The 21,089-nt window shown below is 44.8% G+C and overlaps 2 protein-coding genes across 31 annotated transcripts in view; both read left to right on the forward strand.

The window, feature by feature from the left end:
• LOC117654295 (gastrula zinc finger protein XlCGF49.1-like) overlaps positions 1–16,762 on the forward strand; it is a 346,548-nt gene extending 329,786 nt beyond the window's left edge. For 11 of the 30 annotated variants that reach the window (XM_034400848.1, XM_034400849.1, XM_034400827.1 and 8 more), the window contains one exon: positions 15,724–16,762. In XM_034400848.1, coding sequence (XP_034256739.1) covers positions 15,725–16,495 — 771 coding nt within the window. In that variant the 5' untranslated portion in view covers position 15,724 and the 3' untranslated portion in view covers positions 16,496–16,762. The other 19 variants (XM_034400828.1, XM_034400830.1, XM_034400832.1 and 16 more) reach the window with 16 other exon arrangements.
• Positions 6,236–7,312, forward strand: LOC117654287 (gastrula zinc finger protein XlCGF8.2DB-like). Its single transcript, XM_034400813.1, has one exon. The coding sequence runs from the start codon at positions 6,237–6,239 to the stop codon at positions 7,173–7,175; it is 939 nt and encodes a 312-aa protein (XP_034256704.1). The 5' UTR covers position 6,236; the 3' UTR covers positions 7,176–7,312.
• Positions 16,763–21,089: the final 4,327 nt, after the last annotated feature.

Below are 21,089 nucleotides of genomic sequence, written 5' to 3' on the forward strand. Positions count from 1 at the left end.
CGCCCTTCAGGCTCGCCGCGTTCGGTCCCCGGTTGACCAAATCAAAATGTAACGACGCCGGGGCACGTAAAAAACCTTCCTGAATCTTCTGAGCTAGTCAGAAATGTTGTGCGATGAGCCGTTTAGCCGCAAAGTGGTGCAAACCTCGGCCAGGCGGCGTCCCGGCCCGAAAAAGCTGGGACTCCAGGGCGCCCTTCTCTCATGCTATAAGGCTACTTCGTGCCTAAAAAGAACAATCAAGTTTTTAAAAAATTGTAAATTTGCTGCGTTGACACTTTGTTTTTGTTTTTAGTTTTGTTCCTATCCATAGACTTTCCCTTTTTTTCATCATAATTTTGAAGACAACAATCTAACCAACTTCAAAATAAATTTAGACCAATCAGATCTAAAAATGCCGCTGAGCTCTGGGCACCTTTCTCGCCTAGTACGGATCCTAACATGCAACAAGCCCGCCAACAGAGCATGCGCAGAGGTGTCTAGTTTCTCGGTGACCAAGGTGCCCAGAATCTAAGCACCTTTGGCGCTGGGTAAGACAAGCCTAGAGTCCTAAAGGCCCTAAAGGGGAGATCCACGAACCTGGAAGATGTTCTGATTTTGCTTCTCATACTATAGAAAAGTGCTATGCGCAATTCCTCATAGTTTGTTTTGATGTTGTGTCGTCTGCTGAGGGCCTTGTGAAGCCTAGAGCACTGGTAGTACTTCGAACAAGTCCTATTAACCTCCTCAGCTTTCTATAATAGTTGATTGAAGATCCCTTCGATGTCGCATGTACACAGTTCAGACGTTTCGAGGCTCGTTGCGAAATTTTCGAAACCGACGCCGGAAGCGGAAAAGCACGGCGGACATTTTGGTCGTCACCGGACGCTTTGTTTTGATGTTGTGTCGTTTGCTTGAGGCATCTTGAGGTCAAGGGGCTTGACAGCGCTTGGAACAGGCCTGAAAAGCTCCTCATTTCTAAAATAGTCAACTGAACAGTTCTTGAACGTCAAATGCCAGCTGTTCAGACGTTTTCAGGCTCTGCCAGACGAATCTTAAAAACGCAAGCCGGAACAAGGGGGTAAACACTTCAAGAAATCGTGTGCAGACTACTCGGTATTACGCTGTATTACGGAGGTATTACACGTGTATTACGGCCTTAAAATGCAAAAATTTGGCACATTTGACCCGAAAAAGGTATTACGACCACGTGTATTACGCGTAATACACGGTTTTTGTGTACAGGGTATTACGCGAGTGGTTACCCCCTCGAGCCGGAAGCGGAAGCGCATGCCGGACATTTTGGTCGTCAGTATGAGCACCGAAATCGGCCAGAAGTCAAGACGCGGTTCTCCCCTTTAGGGCCTGTATGACTCTAGACAAGCCATGGGTGAAGCCAAGTTGCTTGATGATTTTTGGACCCTTAAAATAGATAACATAGGCGCCTAGTCTCGGGGCATGGCAAATTTAGAGTGTGACGCGTGTAGTTGGTTAACACTGAGCACTGAGAATGAAAAGACGTGATCAATAGCCAATTCTGGGCGAGGTATACTTTATCACCCAAATTTGGGCGAGGATATTGTTTGGGTGAGGAAGGGTGTATCAGCTGCCTATATGGTTCCATAGTATTATGACCCAAATTTGGGTAATAAGGAATTCCTCGCCCAAAATTTTTGTCATGATCATGACTCTTTCATTCTCAGTGAAAATGGCGGTGTAGGCGAGCCCGCCATTAAGGGTTATTGAAAAGACGACTTTTTTGAAATGTATACCGGCCCACGCGGAAAATGGTTCCCCTACATGTTAAAACTATCCTAGGAACAAGGGGAGCCCGATCAAAAAATGCCTAGGGGTCGCCCTACCTTTTTTAAGGTTGAATTTCGGCGTAGTTTTTCAGAAGTCCTAGTTTTAACGCTCCATGGGCTCTAAAAGCCGTGCGGTGCGTCTTGGCCGCTGGGTATCGATTGGCACTTCTTCTACTCAAGTTCCGGAAGAAAATGAGACCTATTGGGGTTGATTTGGTCGCACGTACAAAGATCTACACCAGTTTTTTTGCTCTAGAAACGCGTTATTTGTGCATTTTTTTACATTTTGAGGGCTATTAAAGCTTCTGGTATGGTTCCAAAAAATTCGAAGTGAGTGGTTCTGTAGAGAAAATGGCCTTTCCAACGAGCCTAGGCGGAGATTGTGCGATTTGTAGTTTAGGCGCTAGAGCAGCTCAAAGTGTGTTAAAGATTTAAGTTTTTCAAGAAAACAGCGCTATCGCATGTGGAAGACGTAGGAAATGGTCAAAATAAGGAAAAAAAAAAAAAAATAAATTGTCTGCGGAGTATTAGTGTGAGTGAATGAATAAGACCGTCGAAGCCCACCGCACCATAGCGTCCCTCCAAACTTTCACTTCTGTGGTCGTTCTGCGCGCGGAGTAGTGACGGTAGGATACGTGAGGTGGAATGGGGAAGCCTGCCGGGTGGGGGGTGCTGGCGTTAAGTTCCGAAACACCCGGTACCTCGTGAAGTGCAACCGCTGCTGCCACCGGCCGGCAGAGCGACCGAACGCATCAGCTGTCAGTCTGTTCGGAACGTCAAATTGGGATGGCGCGTCGCAAGACCGCGGGGAACGCGTGCTGCGCAGTTCGCGGTCAGGGAGGAGTTGACGTAGTGGAAAAAAATTTCTTCGACACTTGTCGTAGAGGTGGGTGACCAGAAAGGCGCCTGCATACATCAGTCCGTGTTAGATGAACCAATTACTTAGGGTTTCATAACACAGACCTTTAGGACATGCTGTCGATAAGAATATTATGCACTAAAATAACAAGTGGATTAAATTTATCATTTTTATCAATTTTTGTACAAATTTTCACCCACACCTCACCTTAAAGATCCTCCCCCATGTCCGCGAACTGTGCAGCACGCGTCCGCCCGGTCTTGCGACGCGCCATCCCAATTTGAGTTCCGAACAGACTGACAGCTGATGCGTTCGGTCGCTCTGCCGGCCGGTGGCAGCAGCGGTTGCACTACACTAGGTACCGGGTGTTTCGGAACTTAACGCCAGCAGCCCCCACCACCGGCAGGCTTCCCCCATCACTGTGGCAAAAAGCTACGGAAAATTCTGTGAACAGCTTGTGGTAATTCTCTGTAGCCCTCTTGTCAGTATTCTCCGTAGGCTCTCACAGTGATCTTCGAAGACCATACAGTGTTCCAGGTCCTACGGAGAAGAATGTGCGGTCGTACGGAGAATACTGTACGGCCTAACGGAGAATACCGTAAGAGGGCTACGGAGAATCCTGGCAAAAAAATTAACAGAATTTTCCGTACCTTTTTGCCACAGTGATTCCACCTCACGTATCCTACCGTATCACTACTCCGCGCGCGAGAACGACCACAGAAGTGAAAGTTTGGAGGGACGCTATGGTGCGGTGGGCTTCGACGGTCTTATTCATTCACTCACACTAATACTCCGCAGACAATTTATTTTTAATTTTTTTCCTGTATTTTGACCATTTCCTACGTCTTCCACATGCGATAGCGCTGTTTTCTTGAAAAACTTAAATCATTAACACACTTTGAGCTGCTCTAGCGCCTTAACTACAAATCGCACAATCTTCCGCCTAGGCTCGTTGGAAAGGCCATACTTTTCTCTACAAGAACCACTCACTTCGAATTTTTTGGAACCATACCAGAAGCTTTAATAGCCCTCAAAATGTAAAAAAATGCACAAATAACGCGTTTCTAGAGCAAAAAAACTGGTGTAGATCTTTGTACGTGCGACCAAATCAACCCCAATAGGTCTCATTTTCTTCCGGAACTTGAGTAGAAGAAGTGCCAATCGATACCCAGCGGCCAAGACGCACCGCACGGCTTTTAGAGCCCATGGAGCGTTAAAACTAGGACTTCTGAAAAACTACGCCGAAATTCAACCTTAAAAAAGGTAGGGCGACCCCTAAGCATTTTTTGATCGGGCTCCCCTTGTTCCTAGGATAGTTTTAACATGTAGGGGAACCATTTTCCGCGTGGGCCGGTATACATTTCAAAAAAGTCGTCTTTTCAATAACCCTTACTATTTATACCTCCTTAAAGTATTGAACCTTGCGAATAAAACTTGAGAAAAAGGTCAGAGAAAATAGAAAGTTTCACCCTTTTAAGAAGGCCAAAAATGACTTCCAATTTCATCTGAGATCTTTAAGGGAGTATGGGGCGATTTGTAACGGGCGATTCGTAACAAATGCGTTCATTAATTTAAGTGGAGGGAGCAGAGGAAAATCTGAGTATGGCCCCTCTTTCGCCTCAAGTACACGGTCCTTGAACAATCGAAGCGGATGTGATCGGTGCTCAGGTATAGTTTTGGAGGGCGTCTGAAATATAGGGTACACCGAAATTTCGGCAAACAGGCAAATCTTTTATTTTGAGTTCAAGGAAGTTTCTGTCTGAGGCTCCCCAGGTATGAATCACCATCGAAGTACCGTTGGGGCCTTGAAGCGTGACCCCTTTACAATGTAAACACGTGGCATAAGTTGCTTTTACTTTGTCCAGTGATAGTTAGGGACGGATTTCTTGCGTAACAGGCATTTGGGGTGATTCGTAACAGACCCGTATAAAAACAAGAATTTAAGTAGTTTTAGCTGTTAAATGCTGGACTTATTTCTCGAATCATCTGCTGTTTTACTCCAATACATTTACACAGCTCGAAATGCATTTTAAAGCGAGTTATTCTATTCTTTCCTCTAAAATTGAAAAAAGTGAGGTTAGGATTGACATAGCCTATCAGTTAATGCTGAGGCGGTCAACGGCAGCTTGTAATGTAGATTTTTAGACGTCTGCAGGACACCCGAAGAACAACTGGTGGAGGATATAACATTCCCGACGATGTTTCAATTAATGTGTAGGATGTTATGAGAAGCCCCATGGCTGTTACAAATCACCCCATGCTGGGGCGATTCGTAACAGCATGCAAGGGTTTGGAAAACGTCTTAGATTTCAAAGATTACGGACTCCAGATTGATCCAATGGAGCTGCACAGTCTAGATAAAGGGGCCCCGACTGCTCAACTGGCACAAGTTTGACACCGATATGCAGAATGTTTTTAAATTTTGTATAGAGAATTCCGAAATCTGTTACAAATCGCCCCATACCCCCTTATTTTTCCAAATATTTCCCAATTTTGGCCCAATATTTTTACATCGAGTTTTACATAGTTTCCTGCAGTTTTTGGTGTGGTGATCACGAAAATGACTTCCAATTTCATCTGAGACCTTTACTTTTCCAAATATTTACCAATTTCGGACCAAAATTTTTACATCAAGTTTTACATAGTTTCCTGCAGTTTTTGGTGTGCTGATCACGAAAATGACTTCTAATTTCATCTGAGACCTTTACTTTTCCAAATATTTACCAATTTCGGCCCAAATTTTTTACATCGATTTTTACATAGTTTCTTTTTGGTGTGCTGATCACAAAAATGACTTCCAATTGCATCTGAGACCTTTACTTTCCCCAAAATTTCCCAAATTTTGTGCCCAAAAATTTAAAATTGATTTTCACATTGTTTCCTGCAGTTTTCAGTAAGATAATCACGAAAATGACATTAATTCCGGCCCTTTCATTACGAATTTATTCCTAAATTTGTGAGTAAAGTTTGTCGAAAATATTACAATTGTTCATGTCATGAATCTTGTAGTTAATTTACGAATTATTATTTGTAAAATTACAACACTAATTGTTGGGATTACTGTTGTAAAATAACGACTTCTCTTAACAGTGTAGGCTCTTTCAGTATTTTCTGTAGGACCACACAGTATTCTCCGTAGGACCTTACAGTGATCTCCGTAGGACTATACAGTCTTCCAGGTCCTACGGAGAAGACTGTGCGGACTTATAGAGAATACTGTTGGGCCCTACGGAGAATACTGTAAGAGCCTGCGGGGAATATTGATAAGAGGGCTAATCCTGGCTAACCCCGGAAATCCTGGAAAAAAAATTAACAAAATTTTTCCGTACCTTTTGCCACAGTGCACACGTGCTGTATTCATAGCGTTTGGAATCTCAGCTTTTTTAATGGACTCTCTTGTAAACCCTTTGTAACGTACAGGTCGACATCTGTGAACAATTAAGGGCTTAGCTTGTATACGAAATGTTTCCAAAAGTCTGTGAACATATTTGTCTATGGTTTGTGTTAGCGTTTCCGCCATGGACACAATACCGTTCGGTATGTGGTGACATAGATGTCCAGGTTATTTGATGTGTGGTATTACACTGTGTTTCAGGATGCCCCGCGAGCATCAGCCCCGTCACCGCACAGCTGGATCGTCAGCGTCCGTGCGTGCTCCACGCGGTGTCTGCAATGGTGAGAAGCGTCTGGAGTGTCCAGTGTGCGACAAGCAGTTCGCCTTCAGAAGGCAACTAGAAACGCACCTTCGGACCCACACCGGGGAGAAGCCTTTCGAGTGCACAGTTTGCAAAAGTAAGTTCACTGAAAGTGGAAGTCTGAGAAGGCACCTTCGCACCCACACTGGGGAGAAGCCTTTCGAGTGCATAGTTTGCAACAAGAAGTTCACTCTAAGTGGACATCTCAGAGTACACCTTCGGGCCCACACCGGGGAGAAGCCTTTCGAGTGCACAGTTTGCCAGAAGAAGTTCAATCTAAGTGGACATCTCAGAAGGCACCTTCGCACCCACACCGAGGAGAAGCCTTTCGAGTGCACAGTTTGCAAGAAGAAGTTCAATGAAAGTGGAAATCTCAGAAAGCACCTTTGGATCCACACCGGGGAGAAGCCTTTCGAGTGCACAGTTTGCAACAAGAAGTTCAGTCTAAGTGGACATCTCAGGAGGCACCTTCGGACCCACACCGGGGAGAAGCCTTTCGAGTGCACTGTTTGCAGGCAAAACTTCACTCAAAGTGGAAGTCTCAGAATGCATCTTCGCATCCACACTGGGGAGAAGGCTTTCGAGTGCACAGTTTGCAACAAGAAGTTCAATCGAAGTGGTGTTCTCCGAAACCACCTTCGCACCCACACCGGGGAGAAACCTTTCGAGTGCACAGTTTGCAACAAGAAGTTCAATCAAAGTGGAAGTCTCAGAGCACACCTCCGGACCCACACCGGGGAGAAGCCTTTCGAGTGCTCAGTTTGCAAGAAGAAGTTTGTGCAAAGGGGACATCTTCGAAGGCACCTTCTGAAACACAGCGGGGACACGCATCGTGAGTGAATAATTTTCGACGACCTTGTATACGGCACATCGTTCATGCTTTTTTATTCCTGTTTGAAAGAAGATTGGAACTGCGCTATAGCCATTGTGATCTCTATTCCTGCGGCCCCTCTATGTGCTAGTTGACAAATTCTCACTGTTTACGTTTGAGTCCAAGCCTTTTTGGTCCCTTTGCGGACGCCTTTTGCTTGTGACTTTTTGGAAAAATGCCTTGGTTCCTAAATTGAAGGTTGATATTGATGTCGATTGTGCTACCCGAGAGAAGCTTCTCGAGAATGCAAACCGTTGGTGAAGGTCGAGCTTCTGCTTCGACATTGTTTAGACGAGGGGAAAAATTAAGTTACTTTGAAACGGGCGTGATGAATATCTTAAAGCTTAGTGTTTTGCTTCGAATTCTTTTATATTGGAACATTGTTTTGGATGCATTAAACTTGATTCATGTTTGATATTCTTGAAGGTGTATTGATGATCTGAACCCTCTCAAACTCAGTTATTTCGATAGATACAAGCAGGGTTAACGGACAGGGCATAGTCGAACCGTATCTGTCTCGTGTGTCCTTATTCCCTGGACACTACAATCTAAACGTCTTACGAAGAAATTTTCCAGAATATGAAGGAAATGGCGCAAGCATACTAGGAAGGTTGTTTTTCTTCGTTTTACGAACGTATTTCTTTTTTTATATAAAAAACGCTTTAAAAGATTCGTATTATGAAGAACAATTCCGTCGTGCTGGCGCCGAATCCACTGAAACATACTAATAACACAGCCCAAATTCCACTGTAAGATATTTCGAGTGTGGAGAAGATGCTCCAGGCATCTGCTTCCCCCAACATGTATCTGCCGCAAGCGAAACAGAGCCCATTCGACCGTAATTTTTTTCCTTCATCTTAAGATTTGCAATCTGATGAAGCAGGCGCCGGTGTGATTCTGACATCAAGGTGCGCTTCTTGTCGATCGCCTCTACTTGGAGACAAAATCGCTCGTGCTTGAGTTGAGCAAAGGGCAGTAGCTGGTCTCCTTGCAGCGCACGCAGTCCTCGTTTCCACAATGATAAGGATTGCCCTCGAACAAGACGTGCAGCCGCGGCGAAGACCGGTGGGGACTGTCAAAATTTTTTGGCTCGAAATTTCCACATGGTTCGAGAAAGATGTCTGACGTGCCAAGGACATGCATAATGAGCCTGCGAAATCTCTGCCAGATCGGCCTAGCTGCTCAGGACGAGTAGTGCACACAAACACGCACGCACAGACAGAAAAAGTTTTTTAACCCCACTGGAGTAACGGGCTTAGCTATCGCTCAGCCATCGAACTGCAGAAGAGACAAGTTTTCGTCTAATAGAACGGTCGTTGATTTCCAAACTAGAATCCACGTCCAGTCGTCACTGACGGAATATTAAGGGGAACAAAAAAAACGGAAGTTATGAGGCTTGGGAAAAAGGGAGCGAGTCCAGTATAAAAGGGGAAGTTTAAACCCGCTCTTGAAAAATCTTCTTAACAGGCTAAAGAAGGTACTTCGGAGAAGAGCTGGACCGGAAGTGGAAGTAGAGAAGAAATCAAGACTAACAAACGCCGGACTTCCAAGAGAACACAACTCTGCGGAAGCGGCAGATCGGCGACGCAGACGCTCATTCTTACAAATTTCGCGCTCTTTGTTCTTTTTGATTTCTTCTCAACCCCCGTTCCAGCTCTTCTCCGTGGTACCCTATTGCTTTCTGACGTCTGACGATCCCGCATGCATTCAATGGAAACAATCGAACAGTTTTGAAAGGTCAGGTTACGGGCGATTTTGAGATTCTTGTTGCTCACAAGACGGCAGCTTGACTGCTCTGGTGACAAGCGTATGCGCAACGTTACGCCAGGGCAGAGTCAGAGTCCCCCTTGCTGTTTCGAGTCAGGTAATGAACGCAATGCAGGAAAGTTTCATTCAATCCGAACACTTCGGGTACAAAGCTGAATGAAAATGATAGTGAATTGCAGGCAACGGAGGCAGTTCCCACAGCTGTGGTTAACTAGGTTGAAGACCACTACCAAAGTAAAGAAACCTCACTCTGAACGTCTTACGAAGAAATTTCTCATTAGGGGTAGGTTGGGTAAGAAAAGTACACTCGAGGCTCGGGTAAGAAAAGTACACCCGTTATATCTCCGAACTGAAACTACACTGAACCATCACGTTAGTGGTTTTAGAAAGATTGGTCATCCCGCTGACAAAAAATAAATTTAGCCCAGTTCGACATATAATATTTAGAATCAAACTGCACGTTTGAAAAACACATTAAAAATAACTATGAAAATCAAAATCAAAACGGTCGCAAGTGTCTTTGAAAAATCGTTGTGACTATTTTGGTCAACTCTGAGACAATACTGCTCCCAAACTAAGACTGATAATCGCACTCCGTAACAAATGCATGCTAAAGGAAGGTCCAAAGACCAATTGCCCGTTGAGGGAGCAAAATGCCCGCCTCGGATCAGACGCTGTGGCTGCTTAAAATCAGCCCAAAACACGATTTTTCATAGACATTTCTGAGCGTTTTGGCCAACTTTGAGACAATACTGCTCCCAAACTAAGACTGATAATTGCACTCCGTAACACAGGCATGCTAGAGGAAGGTCCAAAGACCAGTTGCCCGTTGAGGGAGCAAACTGCCCGCCTCGGATCAGACGCCGTGGCATGTTAAAGGAGGGGTCCCGTGGGGTCGCGAAATTTTTCCTGGGGGTCGCTGAAATTTTTGGCTTCAAATTTGGGGTCGCGAGCCGAGAAAGGTTGAGAACCGCTGATCTAGGAAGCATCCAAGAAGTCGGGTGCAACGTCCGCGGGAGTCTGTGCCTTCATCGCGCAGTACGGGTTGGTCCATCGAGTGTGTCAGATCCCTCTGTTTCAACCGACCCGTTCGGCCGGACGCGTGAATGCAGGCGCTTGGATGCTCTGCTATACTCGGCGCCCCACCGCCCACGTCTGTCCGTCTTTCCTGCGTGAGACTTGGAGAGGGTGTCAAATGCGATCAAGAAAAACATTCGTTTGTTCATCCCTATGTGTGAATGTATCGGCGTGTTTCCGTCGCGTTGCTTACACGCACTCACGTGCGCTCTCTGAGCGGCCGGGGGCCGTCCGAAACACATTCCAGAAGGATCGAGAAGGTTTTCTGTGAAGAACAGAGGACCATCCCCCAAAGAAATGACACTGTTAATAGATGTCCCCGGCAAGCTCGAGGAGCCCGGCTGGGGGAGGGGGAAGGGACCGGCGGCGGAGGCGGCGGTGGCCTGCCTGCACCACGGGACGCCATTCATTGACACCGAGCCTCCTTCGGCCGCTGTGCCTTCAAAATTGACCCACAAGTTCCAACTCAAACAAAATTTTGGACCGTATAGAGGCGCAAAAGACGCTTGTGTAGTTTTAAAAATTGTAAAATTTAGGGAAATACTAGAACACCTGTGCGTCGGTAAGAGTCAGAGTAGTAGCGCCAACACACCGATAGCGGGTAGCCATGCTCACACTGTTAAAAAAAGTCTGAAAATTCAGACCAATTTTTTCAGACCTAGTGGTCTGAATCTGAAATTCAGACTTGAGTCAGAATTTTCAGACAGTTGGTCTTAATTTTACACCTTGTGGTCTGAAAAATGAGTTTCGGACTCACGAGTCTGAATATTTGGATGGCGCGGTATAAATTTTCGGCGTCGGGGTCTTAAAACAATCATTTGTAGTAGAAGGTCTGAATTTTCATCCTCCGCAGTCTGAAATTGAGGCTTTGTTTTCTGATAAAAGGCATGACTGCGTTTCAGGTGCTATGGACCCTGAATTGCTAGAGCAGTAGTAAATAGACTTTTGCTCAGCTAAGCGAACGGCCGTCTAGTGTTGAGTCTAAAATCAGCCTGCACTCCGCTGGTAGCTGCAGGATGCGACATGTTTGCCCTGGTTCCGGCCTGGACCGAAGCCCGGGTCACCCGAGCCGAGCCGAGCCGCTCCGGCGGCGGCCAGCCGAGCCAGGCACACCGAGCCGAGCCGGGGCGTTCGGAAAATCACCGCGGACCTGCGTGCCGGCCGAAGCCTACCTGCGCGGGGCGGGAGGAGAGGAGGGGGCCCTTAATCCCTCGGCCACTCGGGATTTCTGGACAGAATGCGTCAGTTTTAGCTTGTCTCCAGAGCAGTGCACATCGCATCCGAATACAAGTCCGCGTCGCGTGTCATCTTTCTTGTGACGCTCCGTCGTGAAGCAACGTTTTATGTGTTACATCGGTGCTCAGCACAGTGTGTACAGTGCCGTTTAGCCTTCGCCTTTCCGTGCTCCAAAATTGCTTATGGGTGCGTGCAGTCTCTGAAGCATCCGAAATCCGCGGCAAGCAGGCTGTGAAAGTGGCGTAGCCTTATACTGATATTGCGTCTTCCAAACTAAAGGGACGGGTGATGAGCGAGTGGGTGGCGTTTTGGAAATTTGTCACTCCTCTTTCATCCTCGTCCCCAAAGTATTTTCATCGTGCCGAAAAAGTTTCCACAAAGTGTGCATCTGGATCCAACATGCTGCTTTCCAGTGTTTACAGCTGCATCTTCTGGGGTCTTACATTCGAGGACTAGTTTTTTAAGCGGTCTTGTTTTGGGAAGCTCTCTCAGCAAAATATCATATCTAGTTAAAGTTTTGCGCAACTTTGGGTGCTACATTTAACAATAAGAGCTGTTTTACAACTGCTCTATTTAGTGCATGCATTCCATGTTTCTCAGCAATTGAAAACATGCATCTCCAAAACATAATATACATCCTGACAAAAGTGGTAATTTTATTGCCTGGGCGGCTTAGAATTCAAACCCGCGAGGTGAAAAATTCAGACTGCCATTAGTCCGAAAATTCAGACTACCTGGTTGTCGTAAAATTCAAAGTACTTGCTAGTCTGAAAATTCAGACGACAGGTGGTCCAAAAATTCAGAGTGTCCGGGGGTCTGAAAATTCAGACCACTGGGTTTCAAAATTGACTTCATCCTAAAAAGTCTGAAAATTTCGACTTTTTTTTAACAGTGTTTGATGAATTTTGTACACTTTTTGAATTTTTGCACTACAATGAATTTTATGAATTTCAGTGAATTTTTAAAAATTTCGATGAATTTCAAAGAATTTTGGTGAATTTTTTAATTTTATGAATTTCACTGAATTTTTTGAATTTTGTTGAATTTTTTTTGAATTTGCATTAGGGGTACACATTTTTTCGAAGTAGTTTCCCCTTGTTGTACTTTTCTTTCCCGGTGGTGTACTTTTCTTACCCTTTTCGAGGAGTTCCGAAATCACATACATTTTGGCATGTTGCACGTAATGTAGGGAACTATAATCAATGAACAGTGATCCATTTCATTAAGAAGGCATTGGATTACAAGTTCACGAGAGCAGAATAGTTGAATCCTCATTTGAAACTTCTGTACAGTGCAAAGTACGCGTTTTGTACTTTTCTTCCCCAACCTACCCCTATATGAAGTAAATGGCGGGAGCATAATTCGAAGGTGGTTTTTCTTCGTATTACGAAGGTTTTTCTTTGTATCCTCAATGAAAAAGCTAAAAAGATTCGTATTACGAAGGAATTCACTGTAACATACGAGTAACATAGGTCAAATTTCATCGTAAGACATTTTGAGTGCAATCATTATTTACTTCCAAAGAATGACGGAAACGCGTCATGTAAAATTGACAATTGGCGGCTTTAGAGCACTGTTTCCGGTTCGAGAAACTTCTTTGTCTTTTCAGGTGACGTTCTGGTGGAAGTTAAATCCGAAACGAAAGGAAGAGGATCCTAAAGCCAAGGACACCGCGCCTCCGCAGGCAACACAGGTAAAACCAGTGTAACTATTTAAAGCTACTTATGGATACGACAAGCTTGAAGTGAAGCATGCATTAATGCATTTAGATGAGGGAGTGAGGGCGAGCTTGTTACGCACGCCGTCTAGTGTTAAACTGTTCGTGCCTGAAGACAGAGGGTAATCCTTTACTGGTAACAGTGACGGGCGGTGGGAGCGCCTGTATTCACATTTACATCATCTGTACTTCCCTCTCACCCTCGCGCCCACGGACCTCTTTCAATTTTGACTGAACTGCCTGGCGCAGACAGCTTGCCCAAGTTGTACCGCATCGTGCGGGTGAGAACGCAGCACAATCCTAGACTCAATATGTCTCACGAATAAATTTCCTTTATTACGAAGGAAATGGCGCAAGCATAATACGAAGGTGGCTTTCCTTCGTATTACGCAGGTTTTTCTTTGTATCTTACATTGGGAAAGGTCAAAACATTCGTATTTACGAAGGTATATTGCTTCGTATTTACGAAGTTATATTGCTTTGTATTTTGCTTGCGCCGACACTTTAAGGTCAAATTTCATCGTAAGACATTTTGAGTGTTTAAAAGGGCATTTCCGTGTGCCCTGGACCGGAAGTAAGAGGACTATTAGTGAGCCAGTTTAGGGCTTGCCTTTGTTCATCTTACTTCCGGTCCAGGACTCAGGGTAATACCCTATTCAAACGTTGTTGTTTCTCTTTCCAAGACTTGCACCACCTTTGCAGTCGCAGTCGTCCTGACAGAAGGGAGGGGGAAGTCCAAACCAAGGCGTCGGATCGGTGAATCTTCTGGAAAGGCACGTTTGTCGACAAGGGTGTCTACACGGCGACGTGCTCCGAGTCTTCTGCATGTAAGTACTATTTCGCCGCACCAACCTCCGTCCCTCGACGTATGTAAATTCACCGCAAGTCTCGAGGGGGCCACCACCCCCGTAATCCTGTGTTCAAAGTGGCTGGTAATCTATGTCGTAATCACGTAATCCTTGACAAAATTCTGTCATTTTCTCACGTTTTTAAGTCATTTTTCAAAGTTATTGGGCCATTTTTTAATGTTTTTGAACCAATTTTACAAAATTCCACGTGCAATCCCTCCTAAATTTCCCGTCATCCCGTAGTCTTGTGCACGCCTGAGATGCGAGCGGTGGCTTCCTCGGCAAGTCTGCTCGTTTTCTGAATTGGCGACGCGACCCGACTTCCGGAAAGCCCAAGTATTGCTTTGAAATACGAGGCTAACGTTGTCCATTTTCTTCGCGGTTTCGAAGCAGTCGCCTCGTACACTGAGTTTAGTGCAGTGATGGCACTGCACTGACAGATTTGATTTGGATCCACTCAGGCAGTTAGGATTATTCTATTAAGACGCGTCGTTTTGTTTCATTTTCTGGAGACTTTATATATACATTTTTATGAACCTTGTTACGGACATATTAATCGACATCACGGTAAAAACGGTACCTGGTTTTCCCAGGAAGCCTATGGTAGAGACAGGTGATTTCCAGGGAGTTCCTGGGAAAACCAGGAACCATTTTCACCGTGATGTTACCACTTAAGGGGGGACCCTGGTGAAACTTTCAAGTAGGCTTCAAAATAATCCCAGAAAGTTGAAACTTTGCTTAATTATGAGGTTCATTATGGTGAGTTCTCAAAACAAAATTCAACCCAAAATGTAGAACGGTCTCTGAGAAAAGTGGCTTTTTAGTGTTTTTTGGAGCGTTGGGGAAAAATCTTCCTGCGTCTTTCATTGGGACGGAAAGTCTTGAAAATTTTTTTGGGTTATCCTAAAGATGTATTGAAGAGATTTTAGTGACGGAATTTTCAAATTTAACTTCTGTCCTGAAATATGAGTTTTCAAATTTTAACATTAATAAAAAAGTGATTTTTTTCCCTTTTTTCAAACTTTTAGGTGTGTTTTAAAAAAAGTAGGGCTGATATCAAGATTCCGTCACTAAAATTTGTCGACAAGTCATCAATGAATAGAGTCCATGCAAGACGACTCATGTAGGTGTCAACCAGGAACGCAGGAAGTCTTTCTACGACAAATTTTTTTGTCGTCTGAGCAAAGCTGTGAAGTTGAGCGTAGAAGCCAACGACAACTGATCTCAATGTTATTTCCTTCCAAATGATAAAGAAACTACCCACTTAGCTTAAAAGTTGAACACCTGTTGAATTTGAAACCTTCTATGCACATTTTTATCTATGAACTTTGAAAATTCTATTTTTTGGAATTTTGGCGATTTTTTCACCAGGGTCCCCCCTTAAGCGCTTAAATTACAAACTAAAATGCTTCCACAAGTTACCCAAGGGAAAGAATCGCTATGATTTTAAAGGGACGGTCCCTTTCCGAAGGGGCCAAGCCCTATCCAAGAAAGGGCTTGGCCCCTTGGGAAGGGGCTCAGCCCTCTGCCATAGGGACCGGCCCTATGAGCTTAGGGATCGGCATGTTTCTGTATGGTTGTTTGTGTATCCGCCATGTACACAATACCGTTCGGTACTCTACAAATCCAAAAGCATACACTGTATGCTCTCTGGAGCATGCCTGCAAGCACCCTTTAGGTAGCGCATGCCTGCCTAGCATGCACTTACTAGTGCATACATGCCCCGTACGCTGTCCCTTCGACCCTACTAACGCACCGTGGCCCAGGTCATCACCACCCCCAACAAAGAGTCAATGGCATTATCCCACAAGTCTTCGAGTGCCAGTGTAGCAACATTCGCTGGACCAACTATAGGTTTATACTGTGTTTCAGAATGTCCCGCGAGCGTGAGCCCCGTCACCGCACGGCTGGATCGTCAGCGTCCGTGCGTGCTCCACGCGGTGCCTGCAATGGAGAGAAGCGTCTGGAGTGTCCGGTGTGCGAGAAGCAGTTCGCCTTTAGAAGTAAACTAGAAACGCACCTTCGGACCCACACCGGAGAGAAGCCTTTCGAGTGCACAGTTTGTCAGACGAAGTTCGCTGTAAGTGGAGATCTCAGAAAGCACCTTCGGACCCACACCGGGGAGAAGCCTTTCGAGTGCCCAGTTTGCAAGCAGAAGTTCAATCAAAGTGGACATCTCCGAAACCACCTTCGCACCCACACCGGGGAGAAGCCTTTCGAGTGCGCAGTTTGCAGGCAGAAGTTCAATCAAAGTGGACATCTCCGAAACCACCTTCGCACCCACACCGGGGAGAAGCCTTACGAGTGCACAGTTTGTCAGACGAAGTTCGCTGTAAGTGGAGCTCTCAGAAGGCACCTTCGCACCCACACCGGAGAGAAGCCTTTCGAGTGCACAGTTTGTCAGAAGAAGTTCGCTGTAAGTGGAGATCTCAGAAGGCACCTTCGCACCCACACCGGAGAGAAGCCTTTCGAGTGCACAGTTTGTCAGACGAAGTTCGCTGTAAGTGGAGAACTCAGAACGCACCTTCGGATCCACACCGGGGAGAAGCCTTACGAGTGCACAGTTTGCAAGAAGAAGTTTGTGCAAAGTGGACATCTTCGAAAGCACCTTCTGACACACAGCGGGGACACGCATCGTGAGTGAATAATTTTCGACGACCTTGATTTTTATGGCATTGTACACGGCACATCGTTTGTGCCATTTTATTTCTGTTCACTGCCAATCCAAGTGTGGACCAAGTCCACGCTTCCTTGCGTCGACCATTTCTGGTCCACGCTTCCTTGCGTCGACCAGTTTGGTCCACGTTTCCTTGCGTGGACCACAGTTTGGTCCACACTTCCTCGCGTGGACCACGGTTTGGTCCACGCTTCACAGTCTGGTCCGTGGCAGTTTTCCGCACAGTCTGTGTCCGTGTCAGTCAAGGAAGTGTGGACCAAACCGTGGTCCACGCAAAGAAGCGTGGACCAAACTGTGGTCCACGCAAAGAAGCGTGGACCAAACTGTGGTCCACGCAAAGAAGCGTGGACCAGGCTGGTCCACGCAAGGAAGCGTGGACCGAAAATGGTCGACGCAAGGAAGCGTGGACTTGGTCCACACTTGGATTGGCAGTGTTTGAAAGAAGATTGGAACTGCGCTATAGCCATTGTGATCTGAATTCCTGCGGCCCCTCTATGTTCATGCTAGTTGACAAATTCTCACTGTTTACAATTGAGTCCAAGCCTATTTGGTCCTATTGCGGACGCTCAATCGTTCCGTGCAATTTCACTGATTCAAGGTTTTGACAATTCCCTACAAACATGTTCGTCAAAATTTGCTTGTGACTTCTTGGAAAAATGCCTTAGTTCCTAAATTGAAGGTTGATATTGATGTCGATTGTGCTATCCGAGAAAAGCTTCTCGAGAATGCAAACCGTTGGTGAAGGTCGAGCTTCTGTTTCGACATTGTTTGGACGAGGGGAAAAATTAAGTTACTTTGAAATGGGCGTGATGAATATCTTGAAGCTCAGTGTTTTGCTTCGAATTCTTTTATATTGGAACATTGTTTTGGATGCATTAAACTTGATTCATGTTTGAAATTCTTGAAGGTGTATTGATGATCTGAACCCTCTCAAACTCAGTTATTTGGATACAAACAAGCAGGTTTAACGGAAAAGGCATAGTCGAACCGTATCTGTCTGTTGTCTTTGTTCCCTGCTTTAAAAGATTCGTATTATGAAGAAAAATTCCGTCGTATGTATCTACCGCAAGCGAAACAGAGCCCATTCGACAGTAACTTTTTTCCTTCATCTTAAGGGGGGACCCTGGTGAAACTTTCAAGTAGGCTTCAAAATAATCCCAGAAAGTTGAAACTTTGCTTAATTATGAGGTTCATTATGGTGAGTTCTCAAAACAAAATTCAACCCAAAATGTAGAACGGTCTCTGAGAAAAGTGGCTTTTTAGTGTTTTTTGGAGCGTTGGGGAAAAATCTTCCTGCGTCTTTCATTGGGACGGAAAGTCTTGAAAATTTTTTTGGGTTATCCTAAAGATGTATTGAAGAGATTTTAGTGACGGAATTTTCAAATTTAACTTCTGTCCTGAAATATGAGTTTTCAAATTTTAACATTAATAAAAAAGTGATTTTTTTCCCTTTTTTCAAACTTTTAGGTGTGTTTTAAAAAAAGTAGGGCTGATATCAAGATTCCGTCACTAAAATTTGTCGACAAGTCATCAATGAATAGAGTCCATGCAAGACGACTCATGTAGGTGTCAACCAGGAACGCAGGAAGTCTTTCTACGACAAATTTTTTTGTCGTCTGAGCAAAGCTGTGAAGTTGAGCGTAGAAGCCAACGACAACTGATCTCAATGTTATTTCCTTCCAAATGATAAAAAACTACCCACTTAGCTTAAAAGTTGAACACCTGTTGAATTTAAAACCCTTTATGCACATTTTTATCTATGAACTTTGAAAATTCTTTTTTTTGGAATTTTGGCGTTTTTTTCACCAGGGTCCCCCCTTAAGATTTGCAATCGGATGTAGCAGGTACACGCAGGCGCCGGTTTGATTCAATTGCTGACATCGAGGTGCGCTTCTTGACGATCGTCTCTACTTGCGCGTGCTTGAGTTGAGCGAGGGGCAGCAGCTGGTCTCCTTGCAGCGCACGCAGTCCTCGTTTCCACAATGAGAAGGATTGCCCTCGAACAAGACGTGCAGCCGTGGCGAAGACCGGTGGGGACTGTCAAAATTCTTTGGCTCGAATTACCACATGGTTTGAGACAGATGGCTTAAATTTGATGTATGGCGTGCCAAGGACATGCATAATGAGCCTGCGAAATCTCTGCCGGATCGGCCTAGCTGTTTAGGACGGGTAGTGCACACACTCAAACACGCACGCACTCTACAAATTAGAGTGTACATGGTACGCTCTATCTGGAGCATGCCTGCATGCACGCTCTAGCTGGCGCATGCCTGCCAGGCATGCACTAACTAGTGCATACATGCCATGTACACGCTAACTGAAGCATACATTTACTGCATAAGGGATAGGGAGTTTTCTGCATCAGGAAGCGTGTACATGGCATGTATGCACCAGAGTGGGAGAGAAGCGAAAGGCCTGTTCGTGCCTCCCATTGGCTGCGGCGTTTCGGCCATGTTTGCTTTGGCCGGAAGCGCGCCAAAATCGCGATGTTTGAATGTGGCCAGGGCGTGGAAACTTCTATGGCGCGGCTGAAGCCAAGCTCGACGCGCCGCGCTACGCCACGCCACTGTCCAGCCGGCCGGACGGCGGGCGGAGACGGTCTGCCGCCGCGTCTTTTATTGCTCAGAAATCACTTAAAAATTGAATGTTATGAGATGCCATGATTTTTAAACAATGGATTAAGACCCAAGGAATTGCCCTGTCACATTCATTTTGCCCAAAACTTCCGTCATTTCGTACAGTTTGTCGAGAAAACTTGCGGCGGAGCACGAAAATCCAGCCTGCAGTTCATATTTTATTTTTTATCGGGTATTTTGGTTGCTCTGACACGTATAGTGTAAGCGAGTCAAAGTTTCCTTGTACTGGGATGCGATACGCGGATGTTGAAAAAGACAATCCGCAAAGAAATGCACCTTCATGAAAGATGCGACGGCGAAATGACAGTTTTCGGCAACATTCATTTCCCGCTTGGATTATAATTTCATCTTTGAGGTTATCGAATAAAGACACCTCCTATGCCATGTAAAATTTTATGTAGATTCCAAATCTGTCCTCGGATTTGAAATCCGTTGAAGGATTGCTGAAATCGAAACGGATTAAGTTTGACTTGTAGAGGTTAGCCGTAGAGCTCACGTACACAGGAGCGGCAGGAGCAGCGGCTGCTGCTCTGCTGACCTAAGCACGTAGATTATGTATGTGCTTTGGGCAGCTAAAATAATTCCAAGTTAATCTCAATTTCGCAGTGTAATTATTACTATTTTCAATTCTTTGAGGAGATTGTACAGAAAAATTTTGATGGCCTAGAAATATTTGCAACAGAAAGTTCTTTTTGGGGTTTAAAAATTCAATCACTGTATGATGAATCTATTCCTCAATTTGGGAAACTCCATGTTCCATTATTTTCTGAGTTATGGAGGTTCACGTAAACTTTTCGCCGTTTCCCCCAAACTTTCCTCACGAAAAAGGAAAAGGTGCCCAGTTTCAGTTTCTGGCTATTTAAAAAAACCTTCAAACATAAAAAGATAGTGTAGCCACATTTGGAAATTTTAGCCCAGTAACTAGGCCTATTTGAATTTTTGGTTGAAAGTTTTACTTTGTCATGAGGAGAATTTGGGACAAACGACTAAAAGTTAGCGTAAACATCCATAGCTCAGAAACTAAATAGAATTTGGGCCCGTCCTTTGGGGTTTGAGTTTATGAAATAGAAAGGAACTTTATCACCCATAAATTAAGACTACAAGTATTTAAAAAAAAATTAATAATCACTTTTATTATTTTACAATGGACCTTACTTTTTTTTATCTAGAAACAAGAGAGATATTTCAAAAAAGCCAGGGTCTTTTTGCTGTATTGAAAGAGATCAATTTGCTAATATCTAAGGCTGGGAACCTTTTTCTTTGTTGTGAGGTGAATTTGGGAGAAACGACTGAATGTTGACGTAAACCTCTATAACTCAAAAACTAAAAGGAAGTGAGGCCCCTCCTTTGGGGTATGAAATTATGCAATAGAAAGAAACTTTTACCCGTAAATTGAGACTTCTTACTCAAGTAAGAAAGTTTAAAGTTTAAAGAAAGTTTAATTTCCAACTTCTACACTCTCTCAAATGCAAAGAAGAAAAAACAAAAAAAAATTACAATTTGAGTAAAAATATTTTTGGAGAAATATGAATTTCTATCTCTGATGTTTTTTGCTTGGACCCTAAACGTAAATCGAACAATCACAACCAAGACACAAGACACTCCAGGCAGAAGACTGGCAGAAGACCGCAGTCGGCCGCCATGTTTGCTATGGGCCGACCGGCACTTCCGCCAAGTATGAGAAGCGCCAGTCAAGCCTTTCGCTTCTCTTCTCTTCCAATGTACGGCTCTGGTATGCACTAGTTAGTGCATGCTTGGCAGGCATGCGCTAGCTAAAGCGTGCTTGCAGGCATGCTCCAGTTAGAGCATACTATGTACACTCTTCGATTTGTAGAGCACAGATGGTAAAGGTTTTAAACCCCACTGGAGTAACGGGCTTCGCTGTCGCCCAGCCAACAAAATTCAGAACAGACAAGCTTTCCCTC

Source organism: Thrips palmi, unplaced genomic scaffold (genome assembly GCF_012932325.1).
Source record: "Thrips palmi isolate BJ-2018 unplaced genomic scaffold, TpBJ-2018v1 HiC_scaffold_10, whole genome shotgun sequence".
Lineage (NCBI taxonomy): Eukaryota > Metazoa > Arthropoda > Insecta > Thysanoptera > Thripidae > Thrips > Thrips palmi.

Coding starts and splice junctions, on each gene's coding strand:
- LOC117654287 (XM_034400813.1), top strand. CDS start 6,237: ATGCCCCGCGAGCATCAGCCCCGTCACCGCACAGCTGGATCGTCAGCG.